This window comes from Hylobates moloch, unplaced genomic scaffold (genome assembly GCF_009828535.3).
Source record: "Hylobates moloch isolate HMO894 unplaced genomic scaffold, HMol_V3 SCAFFOLD_9, whole genome shotgun sequence".
NCBI classification, from domain to species: domain Eukaryota; kingdom Metazoa; phylum Chordata; class Mammalia; order Primates; family Hylobatidae; genus Hylobates; species Hylobates moloch.
In genome coordinates, this window is record NW_026652284.1 from 97,331,412 (window position 1) to 97,351,084 (window position 19,673).

General features: G+C 39.2%; 1 protein-coding gene across 2 annotated transcripts in view; it reads left to right on the forward strand.

Moving 5' to 3' along the window:
* The window catches only part of SLC30A8 (solute carrier family 30 member 8), a 244,935-nt gene extending 228,292 nt beyond the window's left edge, over positions 1-16,643 (forward strand). Inside the window, exons 8-10 of one of the 2 annotated variants that reach the window (XM_058444414.1) lie at positions 400-505; positions 10,975-11,109; positions 12,477-13,469. In XM_058444414.1, the coding sequence (XP_058300397.1) occupies positions 400-505; positions 10,975-11,109; positions 12,477-12,622 (387 nt within the window). In that variant the 3' untranslated portion in view covers positions 12,623-13,469. Of the gene's footprint in view, positions 1-399; positions 506-10,974; positions 11,110-12,476 lie in introns of both variants that reach the window. The other variant, XM_032760308.2, reaches the window with a different exon arrangement.
* The last annotated feature ends 3,030 nt before the right edge of the window (positions 16,644-19,673 follow it).

The window sequence follows — 19,673 nt, forward strand, 5'->3', positions numbered from 1 at the left end:
TATATCCTTTCTTCTGCTCATGATAATTAAGGCCAAGAAGTCATTAGATCTTGTGGGCATATTTGTGCATACTTTCATCACATACTGTGTACTTTTATTAATCTGCAAGAAGTTAAATCAGGGCTCTTGAGAGCAAACTTAAGAATATTCTTCCTTTTAGTTCTTAAATTATGGGGAGAGCATGTCTTGTAGTCTCACTTCTTTATTTGCTTGTAGTTTAAAGCTAAAAGGAAGGATTGAGCTTCAAAAACAATGTCTTGCTTCTGAGTTGGATGACACATGTCAAAAGGGTGAATGAGTGACAGAGAAGGAAAGATACAGGAGGTTTACTTATTTTATTAGACTTTCTGGAAGAGAGGTATGAATTCAGTTAATCAAAATCCCTGTTTTTTTTTCTAGCCAGAGTACAAAATAGCTGACCCAATCTGCACATTCATCTTTTCCATCCTGGTTTTGGCCAGCACCATCACTATCTTAAAGGACTTCTCCATCTTACTCATGGAAGGTAGGAGTGATTTTATTATTACTCCCGGAGTCAGTGTTTTCTCTTCCCTAGAATCACAAAAGGGAATGGCTGCAAGGCATGCTCACTGTTAATTTGAATTATGGGAAAAATTTAAAGTGAAAAGGAATTTTTGTGAAAACAATCATTTGATTTTTTTCATATGGGAACAAGTAAAAAGAACTGGCTTCTATTCTTGCTCTAGCAACTGTTATGTAATATCTCACAGTGTAAAAACAGTAAGTATAAACACCATGAGGAGATACTGCAAAAATATAAATATACCTGGAAAAGACCTAAGAAAAAAACTACATAAATTTACCCCCCAGGCTGCATTAGAGCTAAACATTTTTATCAAATTGTATCTCAGAGTAGAAGAAAACAAGGGTGACCTTTTATTTGTTAGTTCGGCAAGTGTTTATTGAGCCCTAACTCTGTGCTAGGTGGTGTGCTCAGAACTAGAGTTACAGAGATGAGCAGAGCAGAACACAGCTCTCTTCTGAAGTTCTGGGCTGTAGTGTGCTATGAGGTTCAGGTGTCTGCACTAAGTTCAACATCAGTATGGCCTCCTGGGAACAGGGTACCACTAGGTTGCCTAAGGAAGGGTGAACTGGCACAGATCAGAAACAGAGCAGATCAAAGCTCTTGTGCTGATCAGTAGTGGGATTGTGCCTGTGAATAGCCACTGCCCTACAGCCTGGGCAACATAGTGAGACCCTGTCTCTTAAAATATAGTAAAATAAAATATGGGCTGGGCACAGTGGCTCATGCCTATAATTCCAGGAATTACAGGTTGGGAGGCTGAGGTGGGAGGATTGCTTGAGTCCGGGAGTTTGAGACCAACCTGGGCAACATGGCAAAACCTCGTCTCTACAAAAAATACAAAAAATTACCTGGGCATTGTGGTGCATGCCTGTAGTTCCAGCTACTCAGGAGGCTGAGGTGGGAGGATTGCTTGAGGCTGGAAGGCAGAGGCTGCAGTGAGCTGAGATGGCGCCACTGTACTTCAGCCTGGGTGACAGAGTAAGACCCTACCGCAGCAAAATAAAATAAATAAAATAAAAGCTTTGTCCTCATGAGGATAATACTTTAATAAGGGGGTAAAGAGATTATTCAAAAAATTACACAGAAATGCAATAGTGGGAACTGCTACAAAGAAGAGGTGTGGGCCTCTTATTAGAGATCTTAACACGGCTGGGAGCAGGGGCCAGTGGTCCCAGAGGCTTTGCTGAGGCCTGCTCTTAGCCCCGAGTAGGATCTTATGTTATTAACCTCATCATCTATAGCCCTATTATCATTATCCTTGACTACTCTCCTGTGCCTGTGAAATTTCTGTCTGGGCTCTTTGAGTCTTCCAACTATCCAGGAATAGATCACATAAATAACCCTCACCGCAAAGAAATCCATCCTTATGCCTAAAGCTTACTGCCTGCCTCCTCTCCCCCATTCTGCAATTTGGTGATTTTCTTTTCATCTGGCATAAAATGGTTGAAGAACTACTGGTTTCTGCCCTTTCTAGGCTACATCTTTACTGGCAGAGTTAGCTCAGAGAGACACATCATATAGTTGAAAAAGCAACATCTTTGTATCAGACCCACCTCTGTTCAAATGCTAGTCATGCAAATTTCTAGCTGTGAGACCTCAGACAATCTCCTCTGAACTTCAGTTTCTCAACTCAAAAATGGGAATATCACATCCACAATATAGTGTTGTTGAGAGGATTAGATGAAATAAATGGCATTATGTCTAGAACACAGGAGGAGTTCAGTAAATATAAACTCTCAGCTAGCATTTTGAGTTGACTGGAATATAGGAAATATAAAGCTACATTGTGGAGATAAACACTTTACTGTATATTTATCTATACAGCAAGAAATTCTCAATTTTTTGTTATAGACTGTGGCCATAGCGCCAGTCAACCATAGATACTGATGGCCTCAGAAAGGCCAGATAAGAGAGTCTTGATCAGAATAAATCCATCTTCATTACCAGAAGAACTATTCAGTGGTACTTGGAATGGGAGAACTACTGACTCCCGTTGACATTATCTTAGAATATTCAAGTATGTCAGAGAGTGACGTTAGCAAGATGGCTGACTAGAGATGCTGGGGCTAGTCCCCCCCAGCAAGAAAGGGCCAAGGCAACAAATAACCAGAGGAGATTTGACCAGAGCATCAAAGGTAAAGTGTGGGAGTGCAACCTAGGTGTCCAACAATAGATGAATGGATCAAGAAAATGCAGTGTATATACACAATGGAATACTATTCAGCGATGAAAAAGAATGAAATCCTGTTATGTGCAGAAACATGGATGGAACTGTAAAATCAGCCAGGAAATGAAAGTTAAACACCACATGTTTTGGCTCATATGTGGGAGCTAAAAACAAATTGTTCTCATAGAAGTGAAAAGTAGAACAGATAGCAGAGGCGGGGAAGGGGAAGAGTAGGATAGGGAGAGAGTTGTTAAAGGATGCAAAATTGCAATGAGCTAGCAGGAATAAGCTCTAGTGTTCCATAGCACTATAGAATGACAAGAATATAGTTAACAATAATATATAGTTTCAAATAGCTAGAAGGAAGATATTGAACATTCGCAATACAATGAAATAATAAATGTATGAGATGATGAATTTGCTAATTGCCCTCATCTGATCACTATGCATTATCTGTATGGCAACAGCACTGTGTGTCCCATACATATGTACAATTATTATGTCAATTTAAAGCTGTTTAAAATTTAAAAATAAGGTTTATTGGAGACCTAAGGTACTTGATTATATTTACAAGGTGATTTATCATTGCTATATTGACCATTTGTAATTAACAAATGATATTATTTTCTATCTTACATTCCAGGAAAACAGGTATTATGAAGGACTTGCCTAAAACCCTTATTAGTCTAACCCAGCAGTTCTCAAACTTTAGCGGCATCAGAATCACCTGGAGGGTTTATTAAAACACAGATATCTAAGCCCACTCCCACAATTCCTGAGTCAGTATATCTTACTGGGGAGTAGGAGAGGCAAGAATTTGAATTTCTAACAAGATGCTTGTGCTGCTGGTCCCAGGACAACACTTCAGGAACCACTGAACTAATCTTTTCGTACCACTGAAGGGATTCCCACTTGCTGGCCCTGGGAATGGCACCTGTAAAATTCAGTCAGAGCTAGAAGTTTGCATCATATCAAACATCCAGATGATTGAAATATCCAGACATTAGCTGATTTTTTTTGTCCAGCACATTTTGACATAAGGTAGATCTGGTCTCAGAGTGCAGTTGCCTTCAGTGACAGCTCATACTTTGTTAGCGTTCACTGCTAAGTATACATTTAAAGGTTTGTTCTTGGTGGTCACTACAATTGTTGAAAGATGATAGTGTTGACAACAGTGAAATGGATAATGGTATCAAATGTCACAGAGTAATAGTAAATTTTCTGGCTCTAAACATGAGAATATTTGGTTTGTCAAGCCACAGAAGCATCCATTTTCTTTCCTGAGCGCCGAGTGCTGAGCTGCAGCTGTTTTTGCTATTATGGAAGTTATTGACTTAAAGAAAGATAAAAGACAATTCCGCTTTTTTGTGTGTGTCTCACTATAGCTCTTCCCTGGTGATTATCTTTCTTATTTTACTTCAGGAAAAGTGCAGAGACTGGACTATGTCAGCTAATTATAGAAACTGGCAGATAACTCCTTTCTGGAAGACACTTAATTTTTAAATTAGGTTTTCAAACTATGTTTGTTAGTATAGTATTTAGTAAATTTAAAAATAATACAGAAAAGTATGAAATAATTTTAAAAAGTCTCCTTATATTTCCATCTTTGACTTCTCAGTCCTATTCTTCAGGGATAATACCTATTAAGTTGACATTTATCTTTCCAAAGATATTTGTGCATTTGCATATACATGTATATGTGTATGTGATGTGATGTATGTGTGTACCTTTTTTTTATAAAAATGGGATTACATATTGATTCACATTTTTTCTCTGCACCTGGCATTTTTCACTTGGAGATCTTTTATATTAGCACATACATAGATATACCCCATTCTTCTTCACAGCTGTAATTACTCCACAGCATGGAAGTACTTGCTTGTGATGGACATTTTAAACAAGGATGTAATTACCACCCTTGTACATATATATTTTTAGCACTTGTATATCTGTGGAATAATTCCTAGAAGTGATATTGCTGTTTCAAAACTTACATGCTTTATTAGTATGTTTTTTCACTGCTCATAAAGACATACCTGAGACTGGGTAATTATAAAGAACAAGAGGTTTAATGGACTCACAGTTTCACATGGCTGAGGAGGCCTCACAATCATGGCAGAAGGCAAAGGAGGAGCAAAGTCACTCCTTACATGGCAGCAGGCAAGAGAGCTTTTGCAGGAGAACTCCCATTTGTAAAACCATCAGATCTATGAGACTTATTCACTACCACCAGAACGGTATGGGAGAACTGCCCCCGTGATTCCGGTTATCTTCACCTGGCCCCACCCTTGACATGTGGGGATTATTACAATTAAAAGTGAGATTTGGGTAGGGACACAGCCAAACTATATCACATGCATTTCAAAATTTGATAGATATTACCATTTCTACCAAAGATACAGTATCAATTTCTTTCCCCTCAACAGCATGTGAAAGTGCCCCTTTCCTCACATCATCACAATCACTGGGTATTATCAAACGGTTCATTCTTTTCTACTCTGATAGGTGAAATATTATATCTTATTGATTTCAAATGCAATTATTTAATTATGAATGATGTTTAGTGGTTTTCAAAATACATGTATAAGTCTGGGAAGTTATTTATTAAACACTAATTTAGATATTTTCCTGGATGCATTAATATTTTTTCAGACTCCCTGCCAAGTAAAAGAAAGTTCTAGGATGTGATGGAGCATCGAGGCCAGTGGGGCCATGCCTCTTGCCTGGCAACACTATTTGTTGTAATAAAATAAGTCATGGTGGACCTGTGTTCTCTATAATAGTAATGAGATGAAGGAGACAAGTGAAAAAAGGGTAGTGGGATCATGACTTAATTTCAGAGGGCCTAGATGAATGATAGCAGGTCTTCAAATGGTCAACAGAACTTCCCCAAAGACGTGACACACATTAGGCATAACAGACAATGTTCTGATTGCAATTCCTAGACTCCAGTATTTGCATAACACTTTATACTCAGAGCACAGACATTGGGATCTGATATGCCTGATTCTGCCACTTCTCTGTGTGGTCTTAGCAATGTTCCTTAGTCTAACTGACCCCAATTTCCTCCTCTCTAGTTAAATAAGAATTGTAACCTTAATAACTAGCTTCTAAAGTTTTTAGGACTATTAAATGAGATAATTGCTATAAATAAAGTACTTTGCACAAACTTTACACATAGTGGGCCCTCAATGAAAGTTTGTTATTATTATAACAATTTTACCCATGACTTTATTCACATTGTATGGCTAATTTGAGACAAGAACTCCTTTCATCTGCTTCTAGGAGCCTAGGTCTTTTGCCACTCATAGAATAAAATAGCATGATGACCAGCTCTTTGTTACTTCTCCAAATAATATGAGGTAGGATCAAAAACTCAGCTCATGCTGTAGAGAATTTTGAGTTAACTCTAAGGAGGAAATCCCCCATGAGCAAGGTTCTTAGCCCATTTATGCCTAGTGTTCCATTATTGGAACGCTGAGCATGTGAGAGTTAATTATATCCTGCTCAAAGTCATTGCCAAGGTCTGATTGCAAAAATTCAAAAAATTGCAACCTCAGGCATAAATCAGTTAAATTTTTCAAAAGGAGGGTTAAGGGTTCCCCATTTCATTAAGTAGATGGTTCATCAGCTCTAGCTGTTCATTATAGTCCTCTGGGAAGCTTTTAAAAAATGCTTATGCTCAGGCCTCCCATACCTAGTGTATAAGGCTGTTCTCACCTTGCTATAAAGAAATACCTGAGACTCGATAATTTATAAAGAAAATAAGGTTAATTGGCTCATAGTTCTGCAGGCTGTACAGGAAGCATGGTGGCATTTGCTTCTGGGGAGGACTCAAGAAGCTTCCAATAGTGGCAAAAGGCAAAGGGGGAGCAGGCACGTCATATGATGAGAATGGAGCAAGGGCAGGGAGGTGCCACACACTTTTAAATGACCAAATCTTGCAAGAACTCACTCATCATCGCAAAGACAGCACCAAGCCATGAGGGATCTGGCACCATGACCCAAACACCTCCCACCAGGCCCCATCTCCAGCATTGGGGATTACAATTCAACATGAGACACTGGCAAGGATAAATATGCAAACTATATCACCCAGAGATTCTGATTTAATCATCTGGGGTTGGGGCTGCCTTTGGTATTTTTAACAACATGTAGTCAGATTAGAGAACCACTGCAAAGCAGAGCTGCTCAGTGGCTCATGAATGTTGGTGCAGTGGTTCTCAATCTTGGCTGCCTGATAGAATCACCAAATGAGCATTGATGTTGGGCCTTATCCACAGAGATTCTGATTTAACTGGTCTTGGGTGTAACTTAGTCATCAGGATTTCTAAAATCTCCTCTGGTAATACTAATGTGCATCCAAGGTTGAAAACACATTCAAAAGCAAACACATTCAAAAGCTAGCAGAAGGCTAGAAATAACCAAAATCAGAGCAGAACTGAAGGAAATAGAGACACAAAAAACCCTTCAAAAAATTAATGAATCCAGGAGCTGGTTTTTTGAAAAGATCAACAAAATTGATAGACTGCTAGCAAGACTAATAAAGAAGAAAAGAGAGAAGAATCAAATAGATGCAATAAAAAATGAAAAAGGGGATATCACCACCGATCCCACAGAAATACAATCTACCATCAGAGAATACTACAAACACCTCTACGCAAATAAACTAGAAAATCTAGAAGAAATGGGTAAATTCCTCGACAAATACACCCTCCCAAGACTAAATCAGGAAGAAGTTGAATCTCTGAATAGACCAATAACAGGTTCTGAAATTGTGGCAATAATCAATAGCTTACCAACCAAAAAGAGTCCAGGACCAGATGGATTCACAGCCGAATTCTACCAGAGGTACAAGGAGGAACTGGTACCATTCCTTCTGAAACTATTCCAATCAATAGAAAAAGAGGGAATCCTCCCTAACTCATTTTATGAGGACAGCATCATCCTGATACCAAAGCCTGGCAGAGACACAACCAAAAAAGAGAATTTTAGACCAATATCCTTGATGAACATTGATGCAAAAATCCTCAATAAAATACTGGCAAACCGAATCCAGCAGCACATCAAAAAGCTTATCCACCATGATCAAGTGGGCTTCAGCCCTGGGATACAGGGCTGGATCAACATACGCAAATCAATAAATGTAATCCAGCATATAAACAGATCCAAAGACAAAAACCACATGATTATCTCAACAGATGCAGAAAAGGCCTTTGACAAAATTCAACAACCCTTCATGCTAAAAACTCTCAATAAATTAGGTATTGATGGGATGTATCTCAAAATAATAAGAGCTATCTATGACAAACCCACAGCCAGTATCATACTGAATGGGCAAAAACTGGAAGCATTCCCTTTGAAAACTGGCACAAGACAGGGAAGCCCTCTCTCACCACTCCTATTCAACATAGTGCTGGAAGTTCTGGCCAGGGCAATCAGGCAGGAGAAGGAAATAAAGGGTATTCAATTAGGAAAAGAGGAAGTCAAATTGTCCCTGTTTGCAGATGACATGATTGTATATCTAGAAAACCCCATTGTCTCAGCCCAAAATCTCCTTAAGCTGATTAGCAACTTCAGCAAAGTCTCAGGATACAAAATCAATGTACAAAAATCACAAGCATTCCTGTACACCAATAACAGACAAACAGAGAGCCAAATCATGAGTGAACTCCCATTCACAATTGCTTCAAAGAGAATAAAATACCTGGGAATCCAACTTACAAGGGATGTAAAGGACCTCTTCAAGGAGAACTACAAACCACTGCTCAATGAAATAAAAGAGGATACAAACAAATGGAAGAACATTCCATGCTCATGGGTAGGAAGAATCAATATTGTGAAAATGGCCATACTGCCCAAGGTAATTTATAGATTCAATGCCATCCCCATCAAGCTACCAATGACTTTCTTCACACAATTGGAAAAAACTACTTTAAAGTTCATATGGAACCAAAAAAGAGCTCACATCGCCAAGTCAATCCTAAGCCAAAAGAACAAAGCTGGAGGCATCATGCTACCTGACTTCAAACTATACTACAAGGCTACAGTAACCAAAACAGCATGGTACTGGTACCACAACAGAGACATAGATCAATGGAACAGAACAGAGCCCTCAGAAATGATGCCGCATATCTACAACTATCTGATCTTTGACAAACCTGACAAAAACAAGAAATGGGGAAAGGATTCCCTATTTAATAAATGGTGCTGGGAAAACTGGCTAGCCATATGTAGAAAGCTGAAACTGGATCCCTTCCTTACACCTTAGACAAAAATTAATTCAAGATGGATTAAAGACTTAAATATTAGACCTAAAACCATTAAAATCCTACAAGAAAACCTAGGCAATACCATTCAGGACATAGGCGTGGGCAAGGACTTCATGTCTAAAACACCAAAAGCAATGGCAACAAAAGCCAAAATCGACAAATGGGATCTCATTAAACTAAAGAGCTTCTGCACAGCAAAAGAAACTACCATCAGAGTGAACAGGCAACCTACAGAATGGGAGAAAATTTTTGCAACCTACTCATCTGACAAAGGGCTAATATCCAGAATCTACAATGAACTCAAACATATTTACAAGAAAAAAACAACCCCATGAAAAAGTGGGCAAAGGACATGAACAGACACTTCTCAAAAGAAGACATTTATGCAGCCAAAAAACACATGAAGAAATGCTCATCATCACTGGCCATCAGAGAAATGCAAATCAAAACCACAGTGAGATGCCATCTCACACCAGTTAGAATGGCCATCATTAAAAAATCAGGAAACAACAGATGCTGGAGAGGATGTGGAGAAATAGGAACACTTTTACACTGTTGGTGGGACTGTAAACTAGTTCAACCATTGTGGAAGTCAGTGTGGCGATTCCTCAGGGATCTAGAACTAGAAATACCACTTGACCCAGCCATCCCATTACTGGGTATATACCCAAAGGACTATAAATCATGCTGCTATAAAGACACATGCACACGTATGTTTATTGCGGCACTATTCACAATAGCAAAGAGTTGGAACCAACCCAAATGTCCAACAACGATAGACTGGATTAAGAAAATGTGGCACATATACACCATAGAATACTATGCAGCCATAAAAAAGGATGAGTTCATATCCTTTGTAGGGACATGGATGAAACTGGAAAACATCATTCTCAGTAAACTATCGCAAGGACAAAAAAGCAAACACCGCATGTTCTCACTCATAGGTGGGAATTGAACAATGAGAACTCATGGACACAGGAAGGGGAACATCACACTCTGGGGACTGTTGTGGGGTTGGGGGAGTGGGGAGGGACAGCATTAGGAGATATACCTAATGCTGGATGACGAGTTAATGGGTGCAGGAAATCAACGTGGCACATGGATACATATGTAACAAACCTGCACATTGTGCACATGTACCGTAAAACCTAAAGTATAATAAAAAAAAAAAAAAAAAAACACTCTGAAAGACTCTAGATTTTGGAGCTTCATCCATAGAAATTTCCTTTCAGGTCTGGAATGGAGTCATGGTACATTTATTTTTTTAATAAACACCCAGATGTTTGTGTTGTTTGTACATAACTGAAGTAGAGGCTAAAAAAGGGCTGTACTTAGACATCTCTTCTACAGCATCCTCCAATGTAGCTAAAATAATGGAAAACTTACAAATCAAATAAAATGGTATTATACAATATTAGGATCCTCTGTTAGCACAGTTCACTAAATGACCTGTTGGGTAACTAATCTTTGTACAACATTGCTATTCATAATGATTAGATGTTTTCCGAATTTCTCCTCAAAGATCTCTGTGATCTATGTGTTGTTCTTGTCACCCTTATTTTACTACAAATGTGCTGAGGATCAAAGAAGTTCTGGGATTTGGGTAAATTCACAATAGGTGTCGTCAGGATGCTAACCCATGATTATTTGATACCAAATTTCATGTTATTTCATTTTACTTTCCAGAATGTATATAAAGATAGTTGGAAAAGGCACAGTTAGTTTAACAGTATACCGTAAAAACTAAGGATAATTACCGTTGTTGGTTATTGCACAGTAAATTCTGCAAGTATTCTGAGTAGGAATTTTTGACTGATGGTAAACCTTGAAGTAGTCAGGTAAATCTTATGTGTAAACATTTGAAGTAAGAAACCAGCAAAGGGATGAGCACATTGAAATTTTGGGGAGGACTTTGCAGCTTGTTTAGGTAATTCGATGAGCTGTATTTAGTTGAATAACTACAGCCTCCATCTCTTCCCTTTTGTCAGGTGTGCCAAAGAGCCTGAATTACAGTGGTGTGAAAGAGCTTATTTTAGCAGTCGACGGGGTGGTGTCTGTGCACAGCCTGCACATCTGGTCTCTAACAATGAATCAAGTAATTCTCTCAGCTCATGTTGCTACAGGTCAGTGAGTTTTGTAAACACCCTGGAAAAAATTCAGTCCTTGTCCTGTAAAGTCAGTAATTTCCCTCCTTTTTGTAGAGCTGCCCTTATTGTCTGTTGCTTGTCAAAACACTATGAAGTGTTTTCTATTACCAAGGGCCTTTGAAACCAGCCCACTTATTGATGTTGTCATAGCAACAATGATACCCACGACATTCTTGGGGCTGACTGCAGAGGGCCGAGGACAGACAGAACAAAGGACTAAAATGCAACTGCCACTTCAAGGCCTTGGACTCTGAATATTCAACTTCATCTGTTTGGCTTGGTGCCCTATCAGTCAAATAATAGGAATGAATTAAAAACTTAATCTTAATTGAGTATCTCCTATGTATAAGATGTTTTTCCTAGCACTGAAAATAGGAAGATGAAAGAGACACAGGTCCCACTCTTAAATTTCTAACAAGCTAACAGATGTGCTAATAGGAATTATGGTGGGGTCCCACACTGTATGATTAGAAATTCTGTAGCCATGTGAGAAAATTCTTATAATACTAGGTTTACACTAAAAATTACTTTTTCAAGAAGTTAATTTTGTCTCTGATATGTCTAGAGCTGGGAGGATAGGCAGTGGGAGGGCATTTACTGCCTCAAGAGAAAGCTCAGGCCAAGCATAATACATTAGGCTGCTAAAAAATGACTCAAGGAGTTACTTAGGGGCAGGGGACAGGAACACTAGTGATGGTCATTTGAAAACTGTGCTTTCTCAACATCCTCATCTTCTCGAAGGGGCTCAGGTCTGACTTCAGGGAATTTACAGCATTCACTATGCCAATATTTCACTGCAAATGGAAGAATCTAGTAAACACTCAGGTTGCTGTGGAGGAGACTTTACAGCCTGCTGATAGCATTTGGGACAGGAAAAAAAATGGCAGTGAGGGTTGCTGCTCTAAGAAAGGTCTGTGGGGAGCTCTAAACGCTTCCTGGTTCCTGTCACTATCCTTGATATAAATTCTGATTACACACAAGGCCTGCAGCCCAGAGATCCCTGGGAGCTGGTGAGCAGGGCTGTATAAGAAATCATAGTTCTGTCTTGGCTTTTTCCAGGGCTTGTCTCCCCTTCCATACTAAGCTCCTAGGAATGCCAGACTCCAGAGATAACAGTGGACAGAAAGAGTTCCCATAGCGACAGGGCACTTTGCTGCACTAGAGTTTCCCCTGCCTTGTCTGTGTGAATGTAGCTGATTATCAGAGCAAACGTGGCTTCCTCTGAGTGCCCTGCCTCTGCCCCACCGCAGCAGGTCAAAGACAAAGTACTTGAAGTTGGAGTCACAGCAGTCGCCCATGCGTGTGCAATCAGTGCTAATCTCCCTGTGGTTCTTTATCAACAGCAGCCAGCCGGGACAGCCAAGTGGTTCGGAGAGAAATTGCTAAAGCCCTCAGCAAAAGCTTTACGGTGCACTCACTCACCATTCAGATGGAATCTCCAGTTGACCAGGACCCCGACTGCCTTTTCTGTGAAGACCCCTGTGACTAGTTCAGTCACACTGTCAGCTTCCCAAATTTGACAGACCACCTTCAAACATGCTGCTGTGCAGTTTCTGCATCATAGAAAATAAGGAACCAAAGGAAGAAATTCATGTCATGGTGCAATGCACATTTTATCTATTTATTTAGCTCCACTCACCATGAAGGAAGAGGCACTGAGATCCATTAATCAATTGGATTATATACTGATCAGTAGCTGTGTTCAATTGCAGGAATGTGTATATAGATTATTCCTGAGTGGAGCCGAAGTAACAGCTGTTTGTAACTATCAGCAATACGAAATTCATCTCCCTTCCAATAATGCATCTTGAGAACACACAGGTAAATTTGAACTCAGGAAAGTCTTACTAGAAATCAGTGGAAGGGACAGATAGTCACAAAATTTTCCCAAAACATGAGAAACAAAAAATAAGGAGAGCCAAGTCAGGAATAAAAGTGACTCTGTATGCTAACACCCCATTAGAACTTGGTTCTCTCACCAAGCTGTAATGTGATTTTTTTTCTACTCTGAATTGGAAATAGGTATGAATATACAGAGAGGTGCTTACAACTAATTTTTATTTACTTGTCACATTTTGGCAATAAATCCCTCTTATTTCTAAATTCTAACTTGTTTATTTCAAAACTGTATATAATCACTATTCAAAAGAAAATATTTTCACCTACCAGAGTGCTTAAACACTGGCACCAGCCAAAGAATGTGGTTGTAGAGACCCAGAAGTCTTCAAGAACAGCCGAAAAAACATTCGAGTTGACCCCACCAAGTTGTTGCCACAAATAATTTAGATATTTACCTGCAAGAAGGAATAAAGCAGATGCAACCAATTCATTCAGTCCATGAGCATGATCTGAGCACCACTTTGTGCTAGACATTGGGGTTAGTGTTGAAACTATAAAGAGGAATCAGATGCAGCAAGTGCTTCTATGTTCTGGTAGCAACTCAACACTGTCTGTGGAGAGTAAACTAAAGATGTGCAGGCCAACATTCTGGAAATCCTATGTCAATGGGTTTAGTTTGGAACCTGGACTTCTGCATTTTTAAGTTACCCAGAGATGCTTCTAAAGATGAGCCATAGTCTAGGAGATTGTCAACCACAGGAGGTCATTGAGTGGGATAGCTAGACACATACACAGGCAGCTACAATAGTATCTTGAATTGCAATGATGTAGTGGGGTATAAAAGGAAAGCAATGGATATTGCTGGATGGGCATGGCCAGTGATGTTTCATGTCATTGAGGTGACAGCCCTGCTGGACTTTGAATTACTTATGGAGGCTCTCCAGGAAGACGAAGAAGAGAAGGACATTCTAGAAAAAAGGAAGACTAGGCACAAGGCACACTTATGTTTGTCTGTTAGCTTTTAGTTGAAAAAGCAAAATACATGATGCAAAGAAAACTCTCCGCGCTGTGATTTTAAAACTACATACTTTTTGCAACTTTATGGTTATGAGTATTATAGAGAACAGGAGATAGGTTTTAGATGATTTTTATGTTGTTGTCAGACTCTAGCAGGGTACTAGAAACCTAGCAGGCATTAATAATTGTTGAGGCAATGACTCTGAGGCTATATCTGGGCCTTGTCATTATTTATCATTTATATTTGTATTTTTTTTCTGAAATTTGAGGGCCAAGAAAACATTGACTTTGACTGAGGAGGTCACATCTGTGCCATCTCTGCAAATCAATCAGCACCACTGAAATAGCTACTTAGCATTCTGCTGAGCTTTCCCTGCTCAGTAGAGACAAATATACTCATCTCCCACCTCGGCGAGCATGTTTAGGCAACCAGGATTAGAGCCGCTCAGGTTCCCAACGTCTCCTGCCACATCGGGTTCTCAAAATGGAAAGAATGGTTTATGCCAAATCACTTTTCCTGTCTCAAGGACCACTGAATGGTTTTGTTTTTCCATATTTTGCATAGGACACCCTAAAGATTAGGTGACTTGGCAAACACACAAGTTTTAGTATAATTCTTGGCTTCTGCTTCTTTTTGAAAATCTTGTTTAGATTTGATTTTAAGTCAGAAATTCACTGAATGTCAGGTAATCATTAGGGAGGCAGATTTGTGTGTCAACCAAAGTAATTGTCCCGTGGCCCCAGGGTGTTTCTGTTGTTTCCCTGAAATTCTGCTTTTTTAGTCAGCTAGATTGAAAACTCTGAACAGTAGATGTTTATGTGGCAAAATGCAAGACAATCTACAAGGGAGATTTTAAGGATTTTGAGATGAAAAAACAGATGCTACTCAGGGGCTTTATGCACCATCCATCAATTCTGAAGTTCTGACTCTCCCATTACCCTTTCCCTGGTGTGGTCAGAACTCCAGGCCACCGGAAGTTAGTGGAATCATGTAGTTGAATTCTTTACTTCATGTCATTGTATTCTCTCCAGCTATCAAAACATTAATCTTTTATGTCTTTTTTTTGTTGTTGTTATTGTTATACTTTAAGTTCTGGGGCACACATGCAGAACATGTAGGTTTGTTACATAGGTATACACGTGCCATGGTGGTTTGCTGCACTCATCAACCCGTCATCTACATTCTTTTATGTCTTTCGAAGCAACACTCTTCTTCTGAGTAGTGAAATCAGGTCAACTTTACCACCACCCTCCATTTTTAATATGCTTCACCGTCACCCAGCACCCACTTAAGATTTATCTAGGGCTCTATGGTGATGTTAGGACTCATAAAAGAAATTTATGCCTTCCATATGTTTGGTTACAGATGGGAAATGGGAAAGTTGAAGGACATGAAAGAAAGGATGTTTACACATTAAGCATCGGTTCTGAAGTTAGTTTGTCTGAGTTTGAATCTTAGCTCTTCCCTTTATTAGCTCTGTGACCTTGAGCCAGTTACTTAAATGCTCTGATCCTCTATTTCCTGATCAGTAAAACCTCCCTGTTCAAATGTGTGAGAGTTTAATAAACTAGGATACTTAAAAATGTTGGAGCTGTGCATAGCATGTAGTTAGCGTTCAGTACATGTTAAATGTTATTTTTTATTATGTACAAACATGAGTGGGCACAGAATTTTAAATCATCTGAACTTTCGAGAAATTTTGAGTTATCAACACCATTCCCACAAGAGAGTGGCAAAATTATTGGTGAGAATTAAACAGCTGTTTCTCAGAGGAAGCAATGGAGGCTTGCTGGGATAAAGGCATTTACTGAGAGGCTGTTACCTAGTGAGAGTGGTGAATTAATTAAAATAGTCAAATCCCTTTCTGTCTCTGAAAGCTTCCACTTTTATCTTTGAAGAGCAGAATTGTCACTCCAAGGACATTTATTAACAAAAAGCACAACTTTCTAGTGCAAAGAAGGCAAAGTCATAGGTCTCTGAAGTCTTACCCTATTCCTGTGAAATATCATGTCCTTGGCTTTTCTCTGTCATGTAGCCTCAACTTTCTCTGACCAGGTGCATTTCCTTCTCTGGTTTCTAAATTGCCAGTGGCAATTTGGATCACTTAATATCTGTTAAATTTTGTGACCCAACAAAGTCTTTTAGCACTGTGGTGTCAAAAAGAAAAACACCTCTCAGGCATATACATTTTATAGATTCCTGGAGAATGTTGCTCTACAGCTCCATACCCACCCAATGAAATATGATCCAGAGAGTCTTGCAAAGAGACAAGCCTCATTTTCCACAATTAGCTCTAAAGTGCCTCCAGGAAATGATTTTCTCAGCTCATCTCTCTGTATTCCCTGTTTTGGATCACAGGGCAATCTGTTTAAATGACTAATTACAGAAATCATTAAAGGCACCAAGCAAATGTCATCTCTGAATACCCACATCCCAAGCTTTACAAATCCTGCCTGGCTTGACAGTGATGAGGCCACTTAACAGTCCAGCGCAGGCGGATGTTAAAAAAAATAAAAAGGTGACCATCTGCGGTTTAGTTTTTTAACTTTCTGATTTCACACTTAACGTTTGTCATTCTGTTACTGGGCACCTGTTTAAATTCTATTTTAAAATGTTAGTGTGTGTTGTTTAAAATAAAATCAAGAAAGAGAGAGTTTGGGTTAAGTCATCTTTTTATCACCAAAATCATGGCAGGACATGTTTTTCATGATACCAATGAGGACTGTAATGAGAATACACTCTTTCACTCTCAATCATTTATTGGAAGAGATAACTCATTTGGGGAACATATTTGTCTAAGAGAGATGGAAGATAATGTGTTAGAATCAGGGGTGCTTTTGAAATCACTCTGGTCATAGGCATAAAACCCCAATGGAGGAAGAAGATGGTGGTCAGAGGTGGTAGGAGCCCTTGACAGTTGTGAAAAAGGAACTTGTGCTTCTTCAACTATAAAGCCAGGAAGTGATGAGAGATGTCACGCTGAATTGCACCCCTTTCAGAAGTGTCAATCAAGTCCTGAAAACAACGTATCATTATAATTGCCCTATATTTCCTTTCTTCAAAGGGGTACCCATTTGTTAAAAACATAATTATCCTATTTACAGCCATTAAAACCCTATGGTTGTTATACACAGTCCAATAGTACTATCAAACATTATTTCCCTGAATCTGTAGAGTTTAGGAGTGTTTTGGGGTATTGCAGAAGAAGAAAGGGCACCAGCTGTACTGAAGATATTGTAAACCATGGTGAGTTAACCTGTACAATGGAATTAGGATCAGATGCAAATTTAGGGTCTCCTTTGAAGTTAAATTGCATTCTTCAAATGGGAATCAGTAGAGATTTAATGAACCAATGCCCTGGTTTATTTCTAACTCCTCCTCCATTTTTATAGCGATGAATAGGGGATTTTATTGGGCGTATACATGGGATTGATGAACAAGAATTTCTGTCATTGCCTTATTCTCCACTCCAAAATTGCCTCTGACATGGCAAAAGTCCATGGCCAGGAAAATAAGAATACTCTATGTTGGCGTTTCTTTACAGCAATACTTTCTATGAATAATTAATGGCCCAGAAAGATGAAGCCTTTTTTTCTGGTTTCCACCTACTCATAAAGTTCAGCACCTTGTATCAACTTGGATGGGGAAAGGAGAGTAGATTTCCCTGGCTCAATAAGCTCTGAATTCATAAACAAGAAGCAGATTCCCTCTCCATTCAATCTCCAATCCTTTATAAAGATAAAGCTGTGGAGATGGTCTTTCAGGATCTTAGATTAGACAATTTTTCCCGTTCTAATAATAAAGTTCTGAGGGAAGCACTGTGATCAAACATAGCTGATGAGAATACACAATTATTTTTATTCTTATCCTCCTCCTTTTCCTCTTTCTCCTCCTCCTCCTCCTCCTCTTTCCCCTTCATCTTGATAGCTCTTAAACACTGTAGAATTTACCACTTATCCTTCAACGATAGAATTCTTTTTGCCTTAGAATAAACATTTGCACAATAGTAGAGACATTACAATATACAGATTTTGAAAAACCCTCAAATCCTATACCCTGAGACTTTTAATTTGTTAATTCAATTAATGTATTCATCAATCAACTGCAAGTCAAAACAACTTCAGGGAGTAGAATATTGCTTTAGATACATTTGTTTTGTCCAGAATACTTTTATTAATATTTGGGATTAAAACATTACTGAATTAGTAAACCCTAAGGGTCCTGAAAAATTCAATACTGATATGGTAGGCATCAACTTTAGGAAGTCAACACACCTGCATTGCTTCTCCCTTCAAAAATATATTTCATAAAGATACTGTTCATGTGTAATCAAATCATGGAATAATTTACATTTCCTGATGAAATTTTCCTGTTTATTCCAGAACTTGGTACGTATTTCACTGTACTTTCCTTCTCTCATTACTGAGATGTCAGTTTCTGCACTGTACAATGATAAATATTGGGCAATGATGTGAATGTTGGTGTTAGGCTTGGACTGTTGAGTTATTAAACAAGCACGTAAAGATGTCAAATAGGCAGTTGTTTACATGAGTGTGGGCTAGAGTTACAAAAATAGTATTTTCATCCCAGAAGTCTGGGCTGCAGTTACAAAAGTCATCATCTTGTCAGGGCCACACAATTACACAGGTGTTCATAGTAATGAAGGCCCTTCCATCTTGTAATTGCACCATCGGGAACATTATTTAGCCTCTGAGGTAGCGGGGGAAGAGAGAGAAGAAGGGAAACCACATCTTAAATTTGTTACAGTGCCTTTTAAAATGGACACTTTTCACTTCTGCTTGGAGTCCATTGGCCAAAATTAATCACATAGCCCTAACCTAACTGAAGGGAAGCTGGGAAATATAGAGAAACACATGGGTTCCTGATGGATATTAATTGCCACCAACTCACAGAGAAAGGAGAGAATTCCTGGAGTGGTGTACATGAGGAAGAAGTGATGGAATCTAGTGCACAGGTCGTGTGCCTGGTTCTAGATGGGGGTATTTATATACAACACAGAGCTTTTACAATAACAGAATTCTGCTGGTAGATGGCTAGGTACTATGGAGGCAATCTGGCATTTTCTTCTGATTGCTTCATTTTTCGAAGTGAAGTAGGAAGCAAGGTTATCAACTGAGTGTGACAATGAAAGAGGAGGTATTAGTGATGTAAAACAAGAGGAGCAAGAGTGAAACTGTCATCTAGGAGAGTGGAGAGTGAAAAGGCCATAATGAAAGTAAGATTGCCTGTTCGTGCCAGTTGTTAAGCTATTGTCTCTCAGCCCCCAACTCTCTCCAGTATTCTTGGCTTCATGATGCTGGGGACAGGGACTGTGTTAACTACATTTCTCCTTTGCTGGCTGCCCCTTGTTAGGAGGCCCTAGAGGGAGATCAGAAGCCTAGAGGGAGGAAAAGGGGACTTTATTCTTGTTTTGTTTCCTGCTTGATCCTCTCTCAAACAGTGTCAACCCAGTAATACTTCTTCACCCTGGCAGCAGCACTTCATTCTCTTTTCCTGCAGTATTTCCAGTTTGTAGTTTACCCCAAACTCAAAGCTAGCTGCATCACATCCCCTCAGAGAAAAGCACTAGGTTACTGTACTCTTTCCTTAGAGGTCTAGATCCTAGCTCCATTGTGGGTTCCCCCAGGCTAAGATATCATCTTTAATTAATCAGTGTCTCCTC